The sequence below is a fragment of the Erpetoichthys calabaricus genome, chromosome 16 (assembly GCF_900747795.2).
Source record: "Erpetoichthys calabaricus chromosome 16, fErpCal1.3, whole genome shotgun sequence".
In the NCBI taxonomy this organism is placed as follows: Eukaryota; Metazoa; Chordata; class Cladistia; order Polypteriformes; family Polypteridae; genus Erpetoichthys; species Erpetoichthys calabaricus.
The window spans coordinates 91703069-91718761 of NC_041409.2; the positions used below are offsets into that span (position 1 = coordinate 91703069).

Genomic DNA, 15693 nt, shown 5'->3' on the forward strand with positions numbered 1-15693 from the left:
TAATACTGCTTATAAGCTGTTGCAAATATATTTATTGATTTGATGATAAAGTCATACAAATTTTGTGGTTCTCTTTTGAAAGAACATGATAAAAGCTAAGACATTAGACGGAGCAAACCAATCTGTCAAGCTTATGTGCTTATCTTAACATATTTTTTCATTATTTTAATTCAATTCTAAACCAAAAAACTTTATAGGCGTCCTAAAATTTTTTGGATAAAAAATTCATAAAGACATCAATCCATTTTCTGATTTCACTTTTTCCATTACGTTTGAACTGAAGATTGTCCTTGCAACCCTTAGGCACAGGGCCGGATCCACATCTCTCCATTGCAAGGGCACACCTAACTCACCTGCCCATAGTGAACCAACTGAGATTTGCAAATCAACTCAATGTTCACATTTATGGGATAAGGGAGGATAGTCGACTTCCCACAGTGAATGTGCAGACTGAACCATGGAGTAAAAGATATTGTTCCAGAACGTTTGTGATTTGTTCAGATGAAATTTGGCAAACCTAAGCCGTGCTGCCCTATCTATACCTTTTGGAGAGAAGGGACTTTCGCCTTGCTGCCCTTCCATGAAAGCCGTGCTTGTTTAATCATTTTCTAATTGTATCATCATGAACATTTAACCTGCTCACCAAGGCCTGTAGATTATGGGATGTAGGTGTTTTTTTTTTTTTTTTTTAATCCTGGGCATTAAATGGGAATCTGCTGGGACATCCAGTCTTAGAAGATTGGCAACTGTTTTGAAAGCTTTGCATTTGAAAACGATCCTTCTCACTGTACAATGGTGAATTTCAAATTATAACCCTTCCCATACTGCATTTTAGAGGTCATGGCTGGTGTCTCAAAAACAACCCTTAGTGTTCCAGAATGCCAAACTGACAAACATTTTGCTTTTATAGAGGTATGTAGCTGCACTACCTAGTAAATTACTAATCTTGTGCATTTGATCGGTAAACCTTGGCTGTAAAAGGCCAAACCCTCCGTGTTTAATGGGTCCTGTGCTATTCATTGTAACAGCAATCCCATTCTTACATGTGCCAAGTGATGGTGGCTACCCGCTCAGACGATGATGCCTTATGCCTTTCCAAGGCCCACAAGTGCAAAGGAGAGGTTCTATTAATGTTGTGCATGATCTTGCGCTCTTAAATTGCAGAACACAACCAAATACTCATGAATGCAGGTGGCAGGGTCTTGACATGTCAGGAAGGAGATGCTGCTCTACCAGTCAGTAAAGTTCTGTAGCATCGCGATTGCATATGCATGAGGCTGATTAGCATGGTCCATATATGGATATTTCTTGTAGGCATTCGAGGTGATTTTATAAAAGGTAATTTGTTTAGAAATATATGTGTGTGTATCTGTATCTATATAGATAGATAGATACTTTATTAATCCCAAGGGGAAATTCACATACTCCAGCAGCGGCATACCGATAAAGAAACAATGTTAAGTTAAAGAGTGATTAAAAAATGCAGGTAAAGCAGACAATAATTTTGTATAATGTTAACGTTTACCCCCCCGGGTGAAACTGAAGAGTTGCATAGTGTGGGGGATGAATGATCTCCTCAGTCTGTCAGTGGAGCGGGTCATTGACAGCAGTCTGTCGCTGTACAGTATATCTATATCTGTATAGATCTATCTATTATAAAAGGAAATCCTGGGATGAGAGTTTCTTGGAGATAATTTCAATTCCCCCGAGAGAGAATTTCAGGTCCCGCAAGATGAGACTTTTTGCCCATAAATTTTGACAAGTCCCGCCCTCCTCTCAAACATTTACAACCACGCCCACGGTCCACTCACTTCTCATTCGTGTGAATGCTATTGTCAGACACAGTTCCTGCGCTCTCCGCTCCAAGCGGAGTCTGAAGTAAAAGACAAAGAGTAGAAGACAAAGTAGAACGTCATAAAGACGTTCAAATACGTTAGCGCGGTACACATGCAGAGCAGGATAGAGATAATGAAAGTATTAAAGTTTGATAATGTCTCAAAAAACTGATAGTGAAGAACGCATTAGCGCAAACAAATGGAAATTTATTACTCGGTGAAATAATGGAACAGTGAAAAGAGATAGGTGATATGACAGAAGTATGTAGATCTTGTTCGGATTTAAACTTTAAGTCGTAGACTTGTAGATTGTCTAATTTGTGTTGCCATCATGGAAAAGTAGTGTTTTTTTCCCCAGTAAAGAGGCCTATCCGTGAGAATTAAAAGATTTGTTGTTTGGTGAAAGTGAAATCCACATACGCGAGTGGCAGAGACGCAAGGTGGCTGGTGCATAGCGCCAGTCCGGGGGTTGGCGAGCAGGGGGCAGAGCCCCCTAGTATATATATAGTATGTTGTTTGGAGTGAACTTGTATTCATGCTCGAATTCACACAAGTTTTTATAAATGAGGCCCCTGCCCCACAAGCACCTAAAAAAATGCTGATTATTCTCCAATAAAATGGGAGCTCGTTGGGGTCTGAGTGATGGGTTTTTGGGTAAATAGCTTGACAGCAGTGTGGATCAAAAAATAATCAGGGTATGGGTAGAAAACCAAAGAAACTTAAAGGACTGAGTTGTCTCTTCTTGTTCTTTGAAGGTGCTTTTGTTCTAATTGTGCTTCACTGTACCTACAGAGATACAAGAGTAGAGGTTCAGTGTTGAAAGAGCTACAAGTTGTTCCCGCTGTAGGGCAGGGGTGGCCAACTCCAATCCTGGAGAGCCTCAGTGGCTATAAGTTTTTCATTCTAACCATTTTCTTTGCTACTGATTAATTTCATTTATTTGCTGTTTAAGACTTGGACCCTTTAAATCAGGGCTGAGCAGCGTCGGTCCTGGTGGGCCGCAATGGCTTCAGGTTTTTGTTCCAACCCAGTTGCTTCCTGAGAAATCATTCATTGCTGATGAAGCACTTATTGCTCAAGTGACATTTTTCTGCTTCATTTTAGTGATTTTGAACCCTTAATTACTTATTTTAGTCTTAAACAGCTGAATTCATTGTTTTAACAGCTCTTTATTAATAGTAAAATGCAAATGACAAGCCAACGTGCAGTTCTACGTCTCGGTTGTCTCCATTTCCACCTGTGTGCATTCATCATTCACTATTTGGTTTAATTAAGAACTCGTAAGGAAACTGAAGAGAAAGTGAAGAACTGAAAATTATTCATTCGTTTTAGGCTTCAAATCACTTGGATGATGCATGTATTATTGGAATAGAAAGGGAAACAATCCATGATTTAAGAATGAACTGACATGGTTGAGTTAAAACACTCAACATGCCTTGAAATTAAAGAAGATCTGTTATTGGGGAGGATTGGCATATAATTAAGCAACTGAGTTGGAATAAAAACCTGCAGCCACTGTGGCTCTCCAGGTTCACAGTTGGCCACCCCTGCACTAGGGCATAGATTCTTAAATTCTGGCGTCACGCAGAGTTGTGATACACAATGGTACACAGTAAGAAAGGGTCTCATACGCTTTGTCTTGCGATGGGTTGCTGCGGACGGGTAAAACAAAAAGCATTGCTTCGTGACAACCTACGTTGACCAGGATGGTGGTCCGTGGTGATTCTCCATAGGGGGAAAAGGCTAACGTTCAGTGGCGATTCTGGGTCTCAAAGACACAAGAAAACCGTAAAATAGGGTCACGAGAGCAAAAAAATGTTTTAAGAACCACAGCTCTATGGTATGAAGTTCAATGCAAGGATTTTCCACATATTTCCTAAGAGAGGTGTTTTTTTCCTTCTTTAATGCAAAAACATTATAAAAGACCGCAAATCTTTTCCAGTGACCCGACATATACTGTGTAAAGTAAAATATAAGATTTGCTTATTCTAAGCTTCTGTCTTTTATTCTGGAGAAAATTTTAAACTGTGTCGGACTGGAAAAATGCATGATTCATTGGAACACGGCAAAAATGCCTTAAAATGTTTCCTAATTTTGTAGTTCTAATGAAATCCAAGAATTTGCAGAATATTCCCCAACAACCTAAATAAGAATATTGCAATTTTCCACTCGCATTTAGTAATGTATATCAGTATGGCTCCGTGCCCGCAAATCCGGTTAGAAAAATTCTTTTTGTACTGGGTAATGAAGAGCACGCCCTTCTATCAACATGCAGTTTCTTCATTTGAGAAAGTCTGCAAATGGTGGAGAGTTCCAATATTTCATGATCAGGGGAACAGAATTTTTGGAATGGATAGTGGGAAATGTTCAGCTTATTTTGGAATTTATTAAATTCAAGAAATTTCAAAAACTTGATCTTCTTCTTTGTGGGAAAAGGGAACTCCTGAATGTCGTTCACATGTACTGATTAGCATTGTGTGTTTTTTAAAGACTCCCCTCCTCTGAATTCATATTTTTTTTTCCTTAAATCAGGGGTCACCAACTGCCTTGGCTGCAGGCTTTCATTCTAACCCTTTTCTTAATGAGTGCCCTGTTTGTGCTGCTAATTAACTTCTTGTATATTCATTTTAATTGAATTGCTTTTTTAAGATCTGTTCCCCTGAATTTCTTCATCATTCCTCCGAGTTGCTTCATTTCTTTCCTTAAATGGCACCCAAAGAGAAATGAAATGTGAAGTGAGTGAGCCAACAGAAGACCAACTAAGTCGGGGCCTCAAACTCCAACCAATTTCACTCCAACCAGCTGCCTAATGAGGTGCCGATTCATGTCGTTAATTAGACCCGTTCTTTAATTCCATGGCTTGTTGCTGCTCTTGTGGTGCAATAGCAAACATTTCTGTATTTGTTCATTTTCACTTTTCTAAGAGCACTGTTAAAATGTTTTGTGGATCTGAGACATTCATCTTTTTTTATTTTCAGGTATTGTTTTACGGACACCAGTTGTTTTGGCTCGTTCTATATCTCATTATTGTTTGGCTACTCATTAAGGAAAAATAAACAATGAAGGGGTTTGAGTCTTCAACAGCAAGTCAATTAAAATTAGAAGTTAAGTAGCAGCAAAAACAGGTCACTCATTAAGAAAAGTGTTAGAATGAAAACCTGTAGCCACTGTGGTCCTCCAGGACTAGAGCTGGGGACCCCTGCCTTAAACAGCAGCCAATCAAAAATAAGATGTTAAGTGAGCCAACTAACCAGTACCTTAATTAGAAGATGATTCTTGTTGTTAATTAAACCCGTTATTTCCCTCTGTGACTTGCTGGTGCTCTAGTTCTGCCACAGCAGACATTTCCAAAACAGTCGATTTTCGTTTTCTCTAAGAGAGCTATCAAAGTGTTTAATAGACCTGAGCCGATCAACAAGTTTGTCATGTGTTAGCTCCGACTTCTGACTCCAACTCCCCGACTCCGACTCCTCTGTATTTAATATGCTAATGTATTTTCCATGTTGATTGAAGGAAGGCAACATACATGCCATTTAACCACAGAACTACTGGCTAGGAAGCTGACTCTCTACCGTATTGGACAGTTTAAACAAAAGACATGAACCCCTGAACACACATCGGGCCATAGCACACACCTCTACCTACATCATTACACTTGTTTACACTCAGATTAACTTGTTAAACACATTACATAAAATGAAATAAAATGAAAACACTTTTTGTAATGCACCATAATCCAGATTACAATATGTGAATGTCAGGTTGTATAATCGCTCGGCTGAACTTCACACCAGTAGTAACACAACTATGCACTGGGCTTTATTCTTACATCAGAGAAGTACTTAATTAGGACTATTGTTTGTGAAATGGGACATTTGAACTTGCTGTATTTTTTTTTCCCCCATTACAATTTAAATTTATTAGGAGTCTGAGTCGGAGTCCCGACTCCTCGACTCCAGGTACCCAGAATTGTCTCCAACTCCGACTCCACAGCCCTGGTTTTAGCTCACTTTGTGTCTTATTATTGTGTGACTGCTAATTAACGAAAGAAACGGACAATTGAGGGGATTGTGTCTGAAATGGCAAGTCAGTTACAAATAAGGCAAAAGACTTTAATTAGCAGCAGAAACTGGTCACTAATTAAGAAAATGGTTGGAGTGAAAGCCTGCAGCCACTGCGGCCCTCCAGGATCAGAGCCAGACACCCCTGGTTTGTGTGTTCTCCTAATTTATGGGTGAGCATTCCTCCAGGTACCACAGTTTTCCTCACCCATCCCAAAGATTTGTTTGTTAGCTTGGCAACAGAAATTTGCTTTGGTATAGTTGTGAGTTTGAATGAGCCTTGCGATGGAGTGGACCCTCGTTCAACGTTCGGTCTCTGCAGCTTCATTGGCTCCAGGGCTGTGGAGTCGGAGACAATTTTGGGTACCTGGAGTCGGAGTCTGTACATTTTTTCCTAATAAATTTAAATTGTAATGAAAGAAAATACAGCAAGTTCAAATGTCCCATTTCACAAACAATAGTCCTAAATTAAGTATTTCTCTGGTGTAAGAATAAAGCCCAGTGCCTAGTTGTGTTACTACTGGTGTGAAGTTCAGCTGAGCTATTATACAACCTGACATTCACATATTGTAATCTGGATTATGGTACATTACAAAAAGTGTTTTCATTTTATTTCAGATGTAATGTGTTTAACAAGTTTATTTGAGTGTAAACAAGTGTCCCCACAGGTGGCGCAGTGGTAGTGCTGCTGCTTTGCAGTAAGGAGACTGTGGAAGATTGTGGGTTCGCTTCCCGGTTCCTCCCTGTGTGGATAGCGCTTTGAGTACTGAGAAAAGCACTATATAAATGTAATGAATTATTATTAAGTGTAATGATGTGGTGTGTGCTATGACCTGATGTGTGTTCAGGGGTTCTTGTCTTTTGTTTAAACTGTCCAATAAGGTAGAGAGTCACCGTCCTAGTCAGTAGTTCTGTGGTTAAATGATGTGTACGTTGCCTTCCTTCTATCAACATGGAAAATACATTACAGAGGAGTCAGAGTCAGAAATACCGGAAACTAAGGAGTCGAAGTTGAAGAATTTATCTACTGACTCCACAGCACTGATTGGCTCCCCTCACCCATCAACTGGGTAAGTGGGCTAGAAAAAGGATGGATGGATGGATTGATGCTTGTGCAGTATAATTTATGGAACCCTTCAAATATGAAAGCATTTGGTTAGATATTTTTTGACCTAATGAATTGTTCCACAAGAGGTGTTTTCCCTTTGAGATTTCGGGACTTGATGTAATTTTCCTCTCCAGCGGGTGTTTATCTCGACTTATATTTCTTTGTTTTCCTTCTTATTCCCCCAGGAGTTGCTCTGGCCACCTATAAGGAAGGACCCACAGCCACTGGGATGTTGTTTGCTTTGTCTTCGTCGCTGAAGCAGGAGGGAGATGAGCTGGGATAGCTTCACTACACAGCAGTCCCAGAGACTTTTTTCGTTTGGTTCCTTTTCTCTTGAAGGTTAAACTGTTGACCCACCCTCTTTGTGGGGGGGGGGTGGGGTTGGGTGGCAACACCATAAGAAGCAGGATGTCGAGTGGTGGAGCTGCGGGGATTGTGACCTTGACTGCTGCTGGACACACAGTAGGTGCTGAGCAGCAGGTACTCTCAGATGTGACGGTCATCTCTTCTTTGCCTGATATGGCAACGCTTCAGAATATTGCTGAAATCGGGGGTCTTCCTGAGGCACCACTTGGCTTGAACTCCACGTCTGACTCTTTGGTTACAGGAGCAACAGAGATGGGAAGTTTTGGCACCTCTGTCGTGGCAAATCGGGGGGCGCAGTCCCAACTCTGAAGGGCATCAGTTTGAGTGCCTGGAGTGTGGTAAGACCTTCAAGTGGTCCTCCCGACTTATTCATCATCAACGCAGTCACAATGACGAGAGGCCATATCGGTGCACCGAGTGCCCAAAGGCCTTCAAAGGATCCTCGGCACTGCTGTATCACCTGCGCTCACACTCTGGCGAGAAGCCTTACCACTGCACGGATTGCGGCAAGGCGTTCAAACGCTCCTCTCTGCTCCAGGTGCACCGCAGTGTCCACACGGGTCTGCGGCCGTTCAAGTGTGGCATCTGTGGCATGGCCTTCAAGTGGAGTTCCCACTACCAGTACCACTTGCGGCAGCACTCTGGAGAAACGCCATACCCTTGTGAAGTGTGTGGCAAGGCCTTCAAGAACTCCTCCAGCTTGCGGCGCCACAAGAATGTACACTCAGGCCTCAAGCCTTACCCCTGCGAGGTATGCGGCAAGGCCTTCACCCAGTTGACCAACTTGCGTCAGCACCGTCGCATCCACACTGGGGAGAAGCCTTACTGCTGTGTTGACTGCAGCAAGAGTTTCACCCACTCCTCCAACCTTCTCCTACATCGGCTCACTCACACTTCATCCTCTTCTCCCTCCAGTGTTCCTGCTCCAAACGTCAGCCCCGCTGACAAAGCTGTCCCATTTAAATGTGGCCTCTGCATGAAGGTCTTTGTGTCGGAACCTTTCTTGCAGAAACACCTTCAGACTCACGCCATCGAGCAGGCCTATGCGCAGGCATCCAGTGCTACAGATCTCGTAGTGGCAGCTGCCCCGGAGACCACCGTGGTGGATGCAAATAGTGGACTGACCCCTCTAGCAGCTGAGGTTTTCTTGGCGGCGGCAAACCTGGGAGAAGGAGAGGAGACTGTGGACATGCTCTATCGTTGTGGGGCGTGTGAGCACACGTTCCAAAGTGAGAAAGAACTAACGCGACACCAGGCTATCCATCTGCAGGATATGCAAGACACCGTAGCACACGATGGGCTGATCTCAGACTTTGAGCCTCCAACTCTGCCCAAGGAAGAAGTGGTGGAGACGTCTTCTGATGGGGTTACACTTCCAACCAATGGATGTCAGATCTGTGGCAAGTCTTTTAAGAGTGCTGCCGGGCTCTCCCGCCACCTGCAACAGTGCCATCAGCTAGCAGCTGGTGCTGCGGATTGCCGCTTCAAATGTGCCACCTGCGATAAAACCTTCTCACAGCTTGCCAGCCTACTGGCACACCAGCGTACCCATCCTGCTGAACAACAGCTGATTCAGGAGGCTGAAGCGGAGGTGGCTTGCCCATCGCTGCTGACGGTGCAGGATGGCATTGAGGTGCAGTGCCAAGTGGGAGTCGGTGCTAACGTTAGTCTGGTTGCTATGCCCGCGTCCCCTACAGGACAGAGTGCCCCAGATCTTCTAGGGGATGAAGAAGGGGCCGTGGTGACAAGTAGCACTTTGACAGGACAACGGACCTCTGCAACGCAGCATAAGAGTGGCAGGCAGCAGAACGCTGGTGAGCAATGTTTTGGGGTTTTGGTGATCCGATTGTAAAATGCACACACAAAGGGCCGGGTTTAACTTTGGTGCATGAGTGGAGCCTAAAAGTTAAATGAAAATGTTTGCGGGTAAATACAAGGTTGAACATAATCAACTCTGGTTGTGGGAATGCATCCTTTAGCTCAGTGGTCTCAAACTCCAGTCCTGCACTGTAAAAAAAAAAAAAAAAAAAAAATAATGTTAAATTTATGGTAAAATACTGGCAGCTGGGTTGCCAGAATTTTACCGTGAAAAAGATGGTGACAATATTTTTAGGTCTACGGTACACTTAAAAAAAAAAAAAAAAAAAAAAAAAAGTTCAATTTACAGTAAAGTACTGGCAGCTGTGGTTACCAGAAGTTTACCGTAAAAAAAATAAATAAATAAAGGTGACAGTATTTTTAGGTGTACGGTATAACTTTGTAGTAAAAACTGTTTTTTCTTTGCAACACATTCCAACAGAAGAGAATATTTAACCATAACTACAAATTTATGTAGTGTAATAAATATGCCAATCAATAAACCATTAGAAAGTATTGTCAGGGTCAAACCCCAGTACACAGCTTGCAACAATAAAGTAACAACAACCAATAGCAAACATATACCATTTAATTATACACATTGAAAACAATTCAAATTTTTAAGGAAGCTATGGCACATAGGTGGGGAAGTAGTTTGCTTTTGTGGTGTGTGGTGTCCTACAGGTGTGCCAGCTTATCGAATACAACCCACCATAAATCAGCTTCCATAACCTCAAAAAACCTTCAGCATGCAGGGAAAAATAAGTCAGCTAACTTGGTTTAAGTTTTTTTCCCTACTATTCAAAGGTATGCAGTTCACCACGAACAATATAGTTAAAGGGGGCGTGTCCTTATGCAAATATCGTAGCTTCGGTTTTACTGAAACAGCGCTTTCCCATCCATCCATCCATCCATTTTCCAACCCGCTGAATCCGAACACAGGGTCACGGGGGTCTGCTGGAGCCAATCCCAGCCAACACAGGGCGCAAGGCAGGGAACCAATCCTGGGCAGGGCGCCAACCCACCGCAGGACACACACACAAACACCCACACACCAAGCACACACTAGGGCCAATTTAGAATCGCCAATCGACCTAACCTGCATGTCTTTGGAGTGTAGTAGGAAACCGGAGCACCCGGAGAAAACCCACGCAGACACGGGGAGAACATGCAAACTCCACAGCGCTTTCCCGTTTTACATTTTACGGTTGTTTGCCTTCGCTATTTAACAGTTTTACACTAAAATTAGCAGATTTTTTCAGTGTAATTGTAATGCATCGGTAAATGGTATTTAGATAGATAGATACTTTATTAATCCCAAGGGGAAATTCACATACTCCAGCAGCAGCATACTGATAAAGAACAATATTAAATTAAAGAGTGATAATGTATAATGTTAACGTTTACCTCCCCCGGGTGGAACTGAAGAGTCGCATAGTGTGGTGGAGGAACGATCTCCTCAGTCTGTCAGTGGAGCAGGACGGTGACAGCAGTCTGTCGCTGAAGCTGCTCCTCTGTCTGGAGATGATCCTGTTCAGTGGATGCAGTGGATTCTCCATGATTGACAGGAGTCTGCTCAGCGCCCGTCGCTCTGCCACAGATGTCAAACTGTCCAGCTCCATGCCCACAATAGAGCCTGCCTTCCTTACCAGTTTATCCAGGCGTGAGGTGTCCTTTTTCTTTATGCTGCTTCCCCAGCACACCACCGCATAGAAGAGGGCGCTCGCCACAACCGTCTGATAGAACATCTGCAGCATCTTATTGCAGATGTTGAAGGGCACCAGCCTTCTAAGGAAGTATAGTCTGCTTGCGTCTTTAGTGCTGTATTTAGCATATTTTGGCTGTAAAAAAATAATGAAATGTATTGTTTAAGATATGCAGGTAATTTTCAGTAGAACGTAAGGTAACTTTCCTTTTTTTCAGAAAAGGTCTTTTACTTTCACCATTTACAATATTTTTACTGTTAAATTTACTGACATTTTTTACAGTGTGGAGGGCTGCAGTGTCTGCAGGTTTTCATTCTAACCTTTTACTTAATTGGTGACCAGTTTTTGCTGCTAATTAACTCCTTTTCCGTTCATTTGAGTTGACTTGTTTGTTAAGATTCGTTTCCCTGAATTTCTTTATCATTCCTCTGAATTGCTTTATTTCTTTCCTTAAATGACACCCAAACAGAAATGAAATGTGAAGTGAATGAGCTGACAGAAGACCAGCTAAGTCAGGGCCTCAAACTCCATCCAGTTGCTTAATTAGGCTCAGATTCTTGTCGTTAATTGAACCCGTTCTTTAATTCCATGGCTTGTTGCTGCTCTCATTGTGCAATAGCAGACATTTCCAAAATTATTGAATTTTCTCTTTTCTAAGGGCACTGGTAAAATGTTTTGAGGACCTGAGCAGATCAGCATTCCCGAGACCTTCATCTTTCCTTATTTTCAGATATTGTATGAAGGTCACAGTTTGCTGCTCCTGTTTTGGCTCATTTTGTATCTCATTATTGTTTGGCTGCTTATTAAGGAAAAAGAAACAATTGAGGGGTCTGAGTCTTCAAGAGCAAGTCAATTACATTGAATTCAAAAGAAGTTAATTAGCAGCAAAAACAGGTCACTAATTAAGAAAAGGGTTAGAATGAAAACCTGCAGCCACTGGGGCCCTCCAGGACTGCAGTTTGAAACCCCAGCTGTAGCTCAAAAGAAAGAGACATGAACACCGAGGGGGGAAAAAAATCTTATAAGGTCCAAATCCGGCAAAGTTTATTTTGTGTACAGCTTGAATTGCAGTTTAGATGCGGATTGAGCAACTACAGGTAAACAGTATGTGACATGCTGCCATAGGCTTTCAATAATACAGAACAAATATATATAAAAAAGTAACCTTGTAAAAATAAGAGTATCCACTCAGTGGCCACTTTAGAAAATTAGAAAAATTGAGGACAAAGGCCATTCAGCCGAACAAGCTTGTCCATCCTATACATCTAGAATGTCCAAAATAATATCAAGTCGAGATCTGAAGGTCCCTGAAGTCCTGCTCTCCACCGCACTACTCTGGTCATTTATTCTGATACTTTACATGATGAAAGACTTTCTAATGTTTCTATGATTTCCCTGTCCTGGTTGCAGAATTTATCATAAAGTAACAACTAGGATCCACTGTACTAATCCTTTTCATAATTTTAAACAATTTGGTCCTGTCCCCTCTTAATCTCCGAAAAGGTTCAACTCCTTCTATCTCAACTCATAATTTATACCTTAGTCCCAGAATCAGTCTTATTGCTCTTCGCTGGACCTTCTTAGTCTGCTCTGCCTTTTTTTTTTTTTTAATAATATGGAGACCAAAAACGGCACACAGAACTCCAGGTGAGACCTCACTAGTGTGATATATGACTTACTCATAACCTCATGTGACTTGTACTCCACGCATTGTACTCAAGGCTGGATTAACTATTAAGCAAATTGAGCATGTGCTTAGGGTATCAAGGGAAAGGGGGGGGGGGGCACAGAAAGTTCCCATTGCTGGATTTGCCATGGGCCATATGATGCCATACTGCAAATGGTGCAGCTGAAACAGGTTCCACAAAAAGGGACTCCCACATTAAATGAAACAATTGCATGCATCTCTCTCTCAAATCTAAAATCCAATGTCTCTCTTTGTATGTCTGTCCGCTTTTCACGAACTACTTAACAGATTTAGATTGTTTTTTATTTGCTTGAACATTCTGGTTGATTTTGTGACTTCTGTCATCGCGCTAAGTATCATAATTCGCTTGCAGGAGCGATATACTCGTGCTAATCTGAGACAAAGGTGTTTTTTATATACAATTTGCTTGAACATTCTGGTTGATTTTGCAACTTCTCTCATTGCGCTAAGTATCATAGTTCGCTTACAGGAACGATATATATTCGTACTAATCCAAGACAAAGGCTGCTGGCAGAGGGGAGGGGCAAACGTGACATCAGGAGTGGGGAGCTGGGCAGGGCCCTCTTCACTCCCGTGCCAGCCTTCGTTTGAGTTGGTCTACCTCTGGCCACGTTTTCGAGTGTTCCTTGCCACCACTTAGCTACCGACACCTGTTTGTTTGTTCATTTTTAAAGTTTGTCCTGTTTCACTACTACTTGGGCGGTGCCTCGGGGGACAGCTAGTATATAATAATAAAAAAAAAAAAAATGAAAAAAGTAATAATAGAGGTTAATGATGTATATTAATCTTGGGAATACAACAAAATTAGAATCTGGTAACTGCCGCACAATCCATTGAGGCTCACATGACTCAGGAGGGAGATGAACTGGTCATGTCGGCTGCCCCGTTCAGTCGTCCGCTGAGAGTGTGTGCAGCAAAGCGATGTACGATAGTTAGCGTGTGATAATTTTATAGCAGGTATGATAATACATTGCATACGATAATGGTATGCTTTTTGTATGATAATTTTGAAAAAAAAAAAAGTATATTAGTTTTGTACAATAATTTTATAAGAAAACAAAATAAATATTTTTAATGCAATGTGTTGAGAAAGAGCTTTAAAACAATATCAGAACCATTTGTGTGCAAATTATATTTAGGGAGATAAAGCCAGTCAAAGTTTTATAGAAGTTCAAAATTTGTTATCTTAAATCTCCCTTAATATTGATTTAAAACATATACAATTTCCGGTCCATGGGTTGCTCATATGACCAATCAGCATGCCAAGTTTTGTTAAAATCTGTGATAGTGAGGTCCAAAGTGTGATGATTTGACATGGAGTTACCTATGGAAAGGTGCCAGGAAATCCTCTTATCTGTCCTTGTGTTTCAACATGGTGGCAAGGCCTTACCTTTGAAGGTGATCTTCTTTTTGTCATCATTGGGGCGTATTAATACATTAGCTGGTTTGGTGCAGTGACCTGTGACCTTCTGAGATTATTGTATGGAAGTCTTCTATTTAGTCATACCTATTTTTTTTTTATTTTTTTTTAAGTCTGTGCCTTGTTATTATGGTCTGCACCCTGAGTAAGCAACATTAGTTACCAGTTCATCTTTTCACTGTTGAAGATTTCTCAGACCGATTGTTCATCACTCGTTGCAGGTAGCAAGTCCTTATTCTGTGGGCAGCCGTACCCTTCAGCCTGTGTCTTTATAAAATATTCATAGAGGCATCTGTCACAGAAGGAGATGAATGGTGTATGAAGGCATGCGGTTAGGATCTTGAAGTACTTAGTGCTGTTGTTTGATGGATTTTCTTGGAGTTCCTTTAGCTTTTGTGAAGAAATTTAATTATTCAGTAAGTATTCAGACTTCTTCACTTGGTGACATTTTGTTATGTTGCAGCCTTGTGCTAAAGTCATTTAAATGAACCCCCCCCCCGATTAAGCAGCACTCAATACCCCAGAATGATAATGTAAAAATAGAATTTTAGAAATGAAAAGCTGAAATGTCACATTGACACAAACATTTAGACCCTTTTCCCAGCAATTTTGGAGTCTTTTTCCCCAACACTGCGATTTGGCGTTACTGCCTTTCCTTTCAGCAGTTAATCTCTGTCAGGTTGGACGGAGACTGTTAGTGGACAGCTATTTTCAGGTCTCTCCTGCCATGTTTCAAGTCCGGGCTCTAGTAGGGTAATTCGAGAACTTTCCTAGAGTTTCACCTGAAGTCCACCCTGTGTTATCTTTGCTTTGTGACTTGTTGGATGGTGAACGTTTGGCCCAGTTTCGGATCCATATTGTTCTAGCATAGGTCTTCACTCTTTCAGGGCTAATTATTTTTTTTTCCGTTTTGGCCTAAAGCTGACAAAGCAATGGTTTCACACATAAATCAACATTATATATTTATTTATGACAAATGTCTCTGTGTTTTATGTTCCACTAGTTGTGTAAGCCTGTGCTGTAAAAAGCCCAGGTTGCTAGAAACTATTGAAATTGTCAGGGGGAAAAAAAATTGAAATGCAGAGTCTGCGGTTTCGTTTTGCAGACATGCTCACCCTTACTTGTCTATCAGCGGCCAAGCAAGTTTCTTTCTCCTCGGTGGTTTCATTTTGCCACTGTGCTTGCCTCACTTGTGTATTAGCGGCTAAGTGAGTTTGTCTTTTCTTGGCTGTTTCACTTTGGCGATGGAGTCGCTTTCTTTCAGCTTTATGTTGTAGCCTTGCACTTCTTTCTTCTTCCGACTTGTTAACTTGGGGACGCTTTGTTGGCTCTTTGAGCTTCATGCTGTAGCCTCGCACTTCCGGGCCGGACAGACAGACACACACACACACGCACACTTCCACACATATCTATCTATCTATCTATCTATCTATCTAGACGTTTATATATAAGACTAGGGGGCTTTGGCCCCAGCTTACTTTGCTCGCCAACCACAAGCCAGCGCTACGCATCGCTGTAAGGAGGGGGGCTGAACGCACCCCAAGGAGATGCGGACACTTCTCTGAAACCCCTCGATGATACAATGGGTAACAAATGCATTTTTTTTTTTACCTCCTCTTTGCTCAATCAGCT

At 41.8% G+C, this 15693-nt stretch overlaps 1 protein-coding gene across 1 annotated transcript in view; it reads left to right on the plus strand.

Moving 5' to 3' along the window:
• Nucleotides 1–7584: 7584 nt before the first annotated feature.
• The window catches only part of znf628 (zinc finger protein 628), a gene marked incomplete at its 5' end in the record, with an annotated part of 30157 nt that continues 22048 nt past the window's right edge, over nucleotides 7585–15693 (plus strand). The window contains one exon of the mRNA XM_028821195.2: nucleotides 7585–9184. Within this exon, the coding sequence (XP_028677028.2) occupies nucleotides 7585–9184 (1600 nt within the window). The remainder of the gene's footprint in view (nucleotides 9185–15693) is intronic.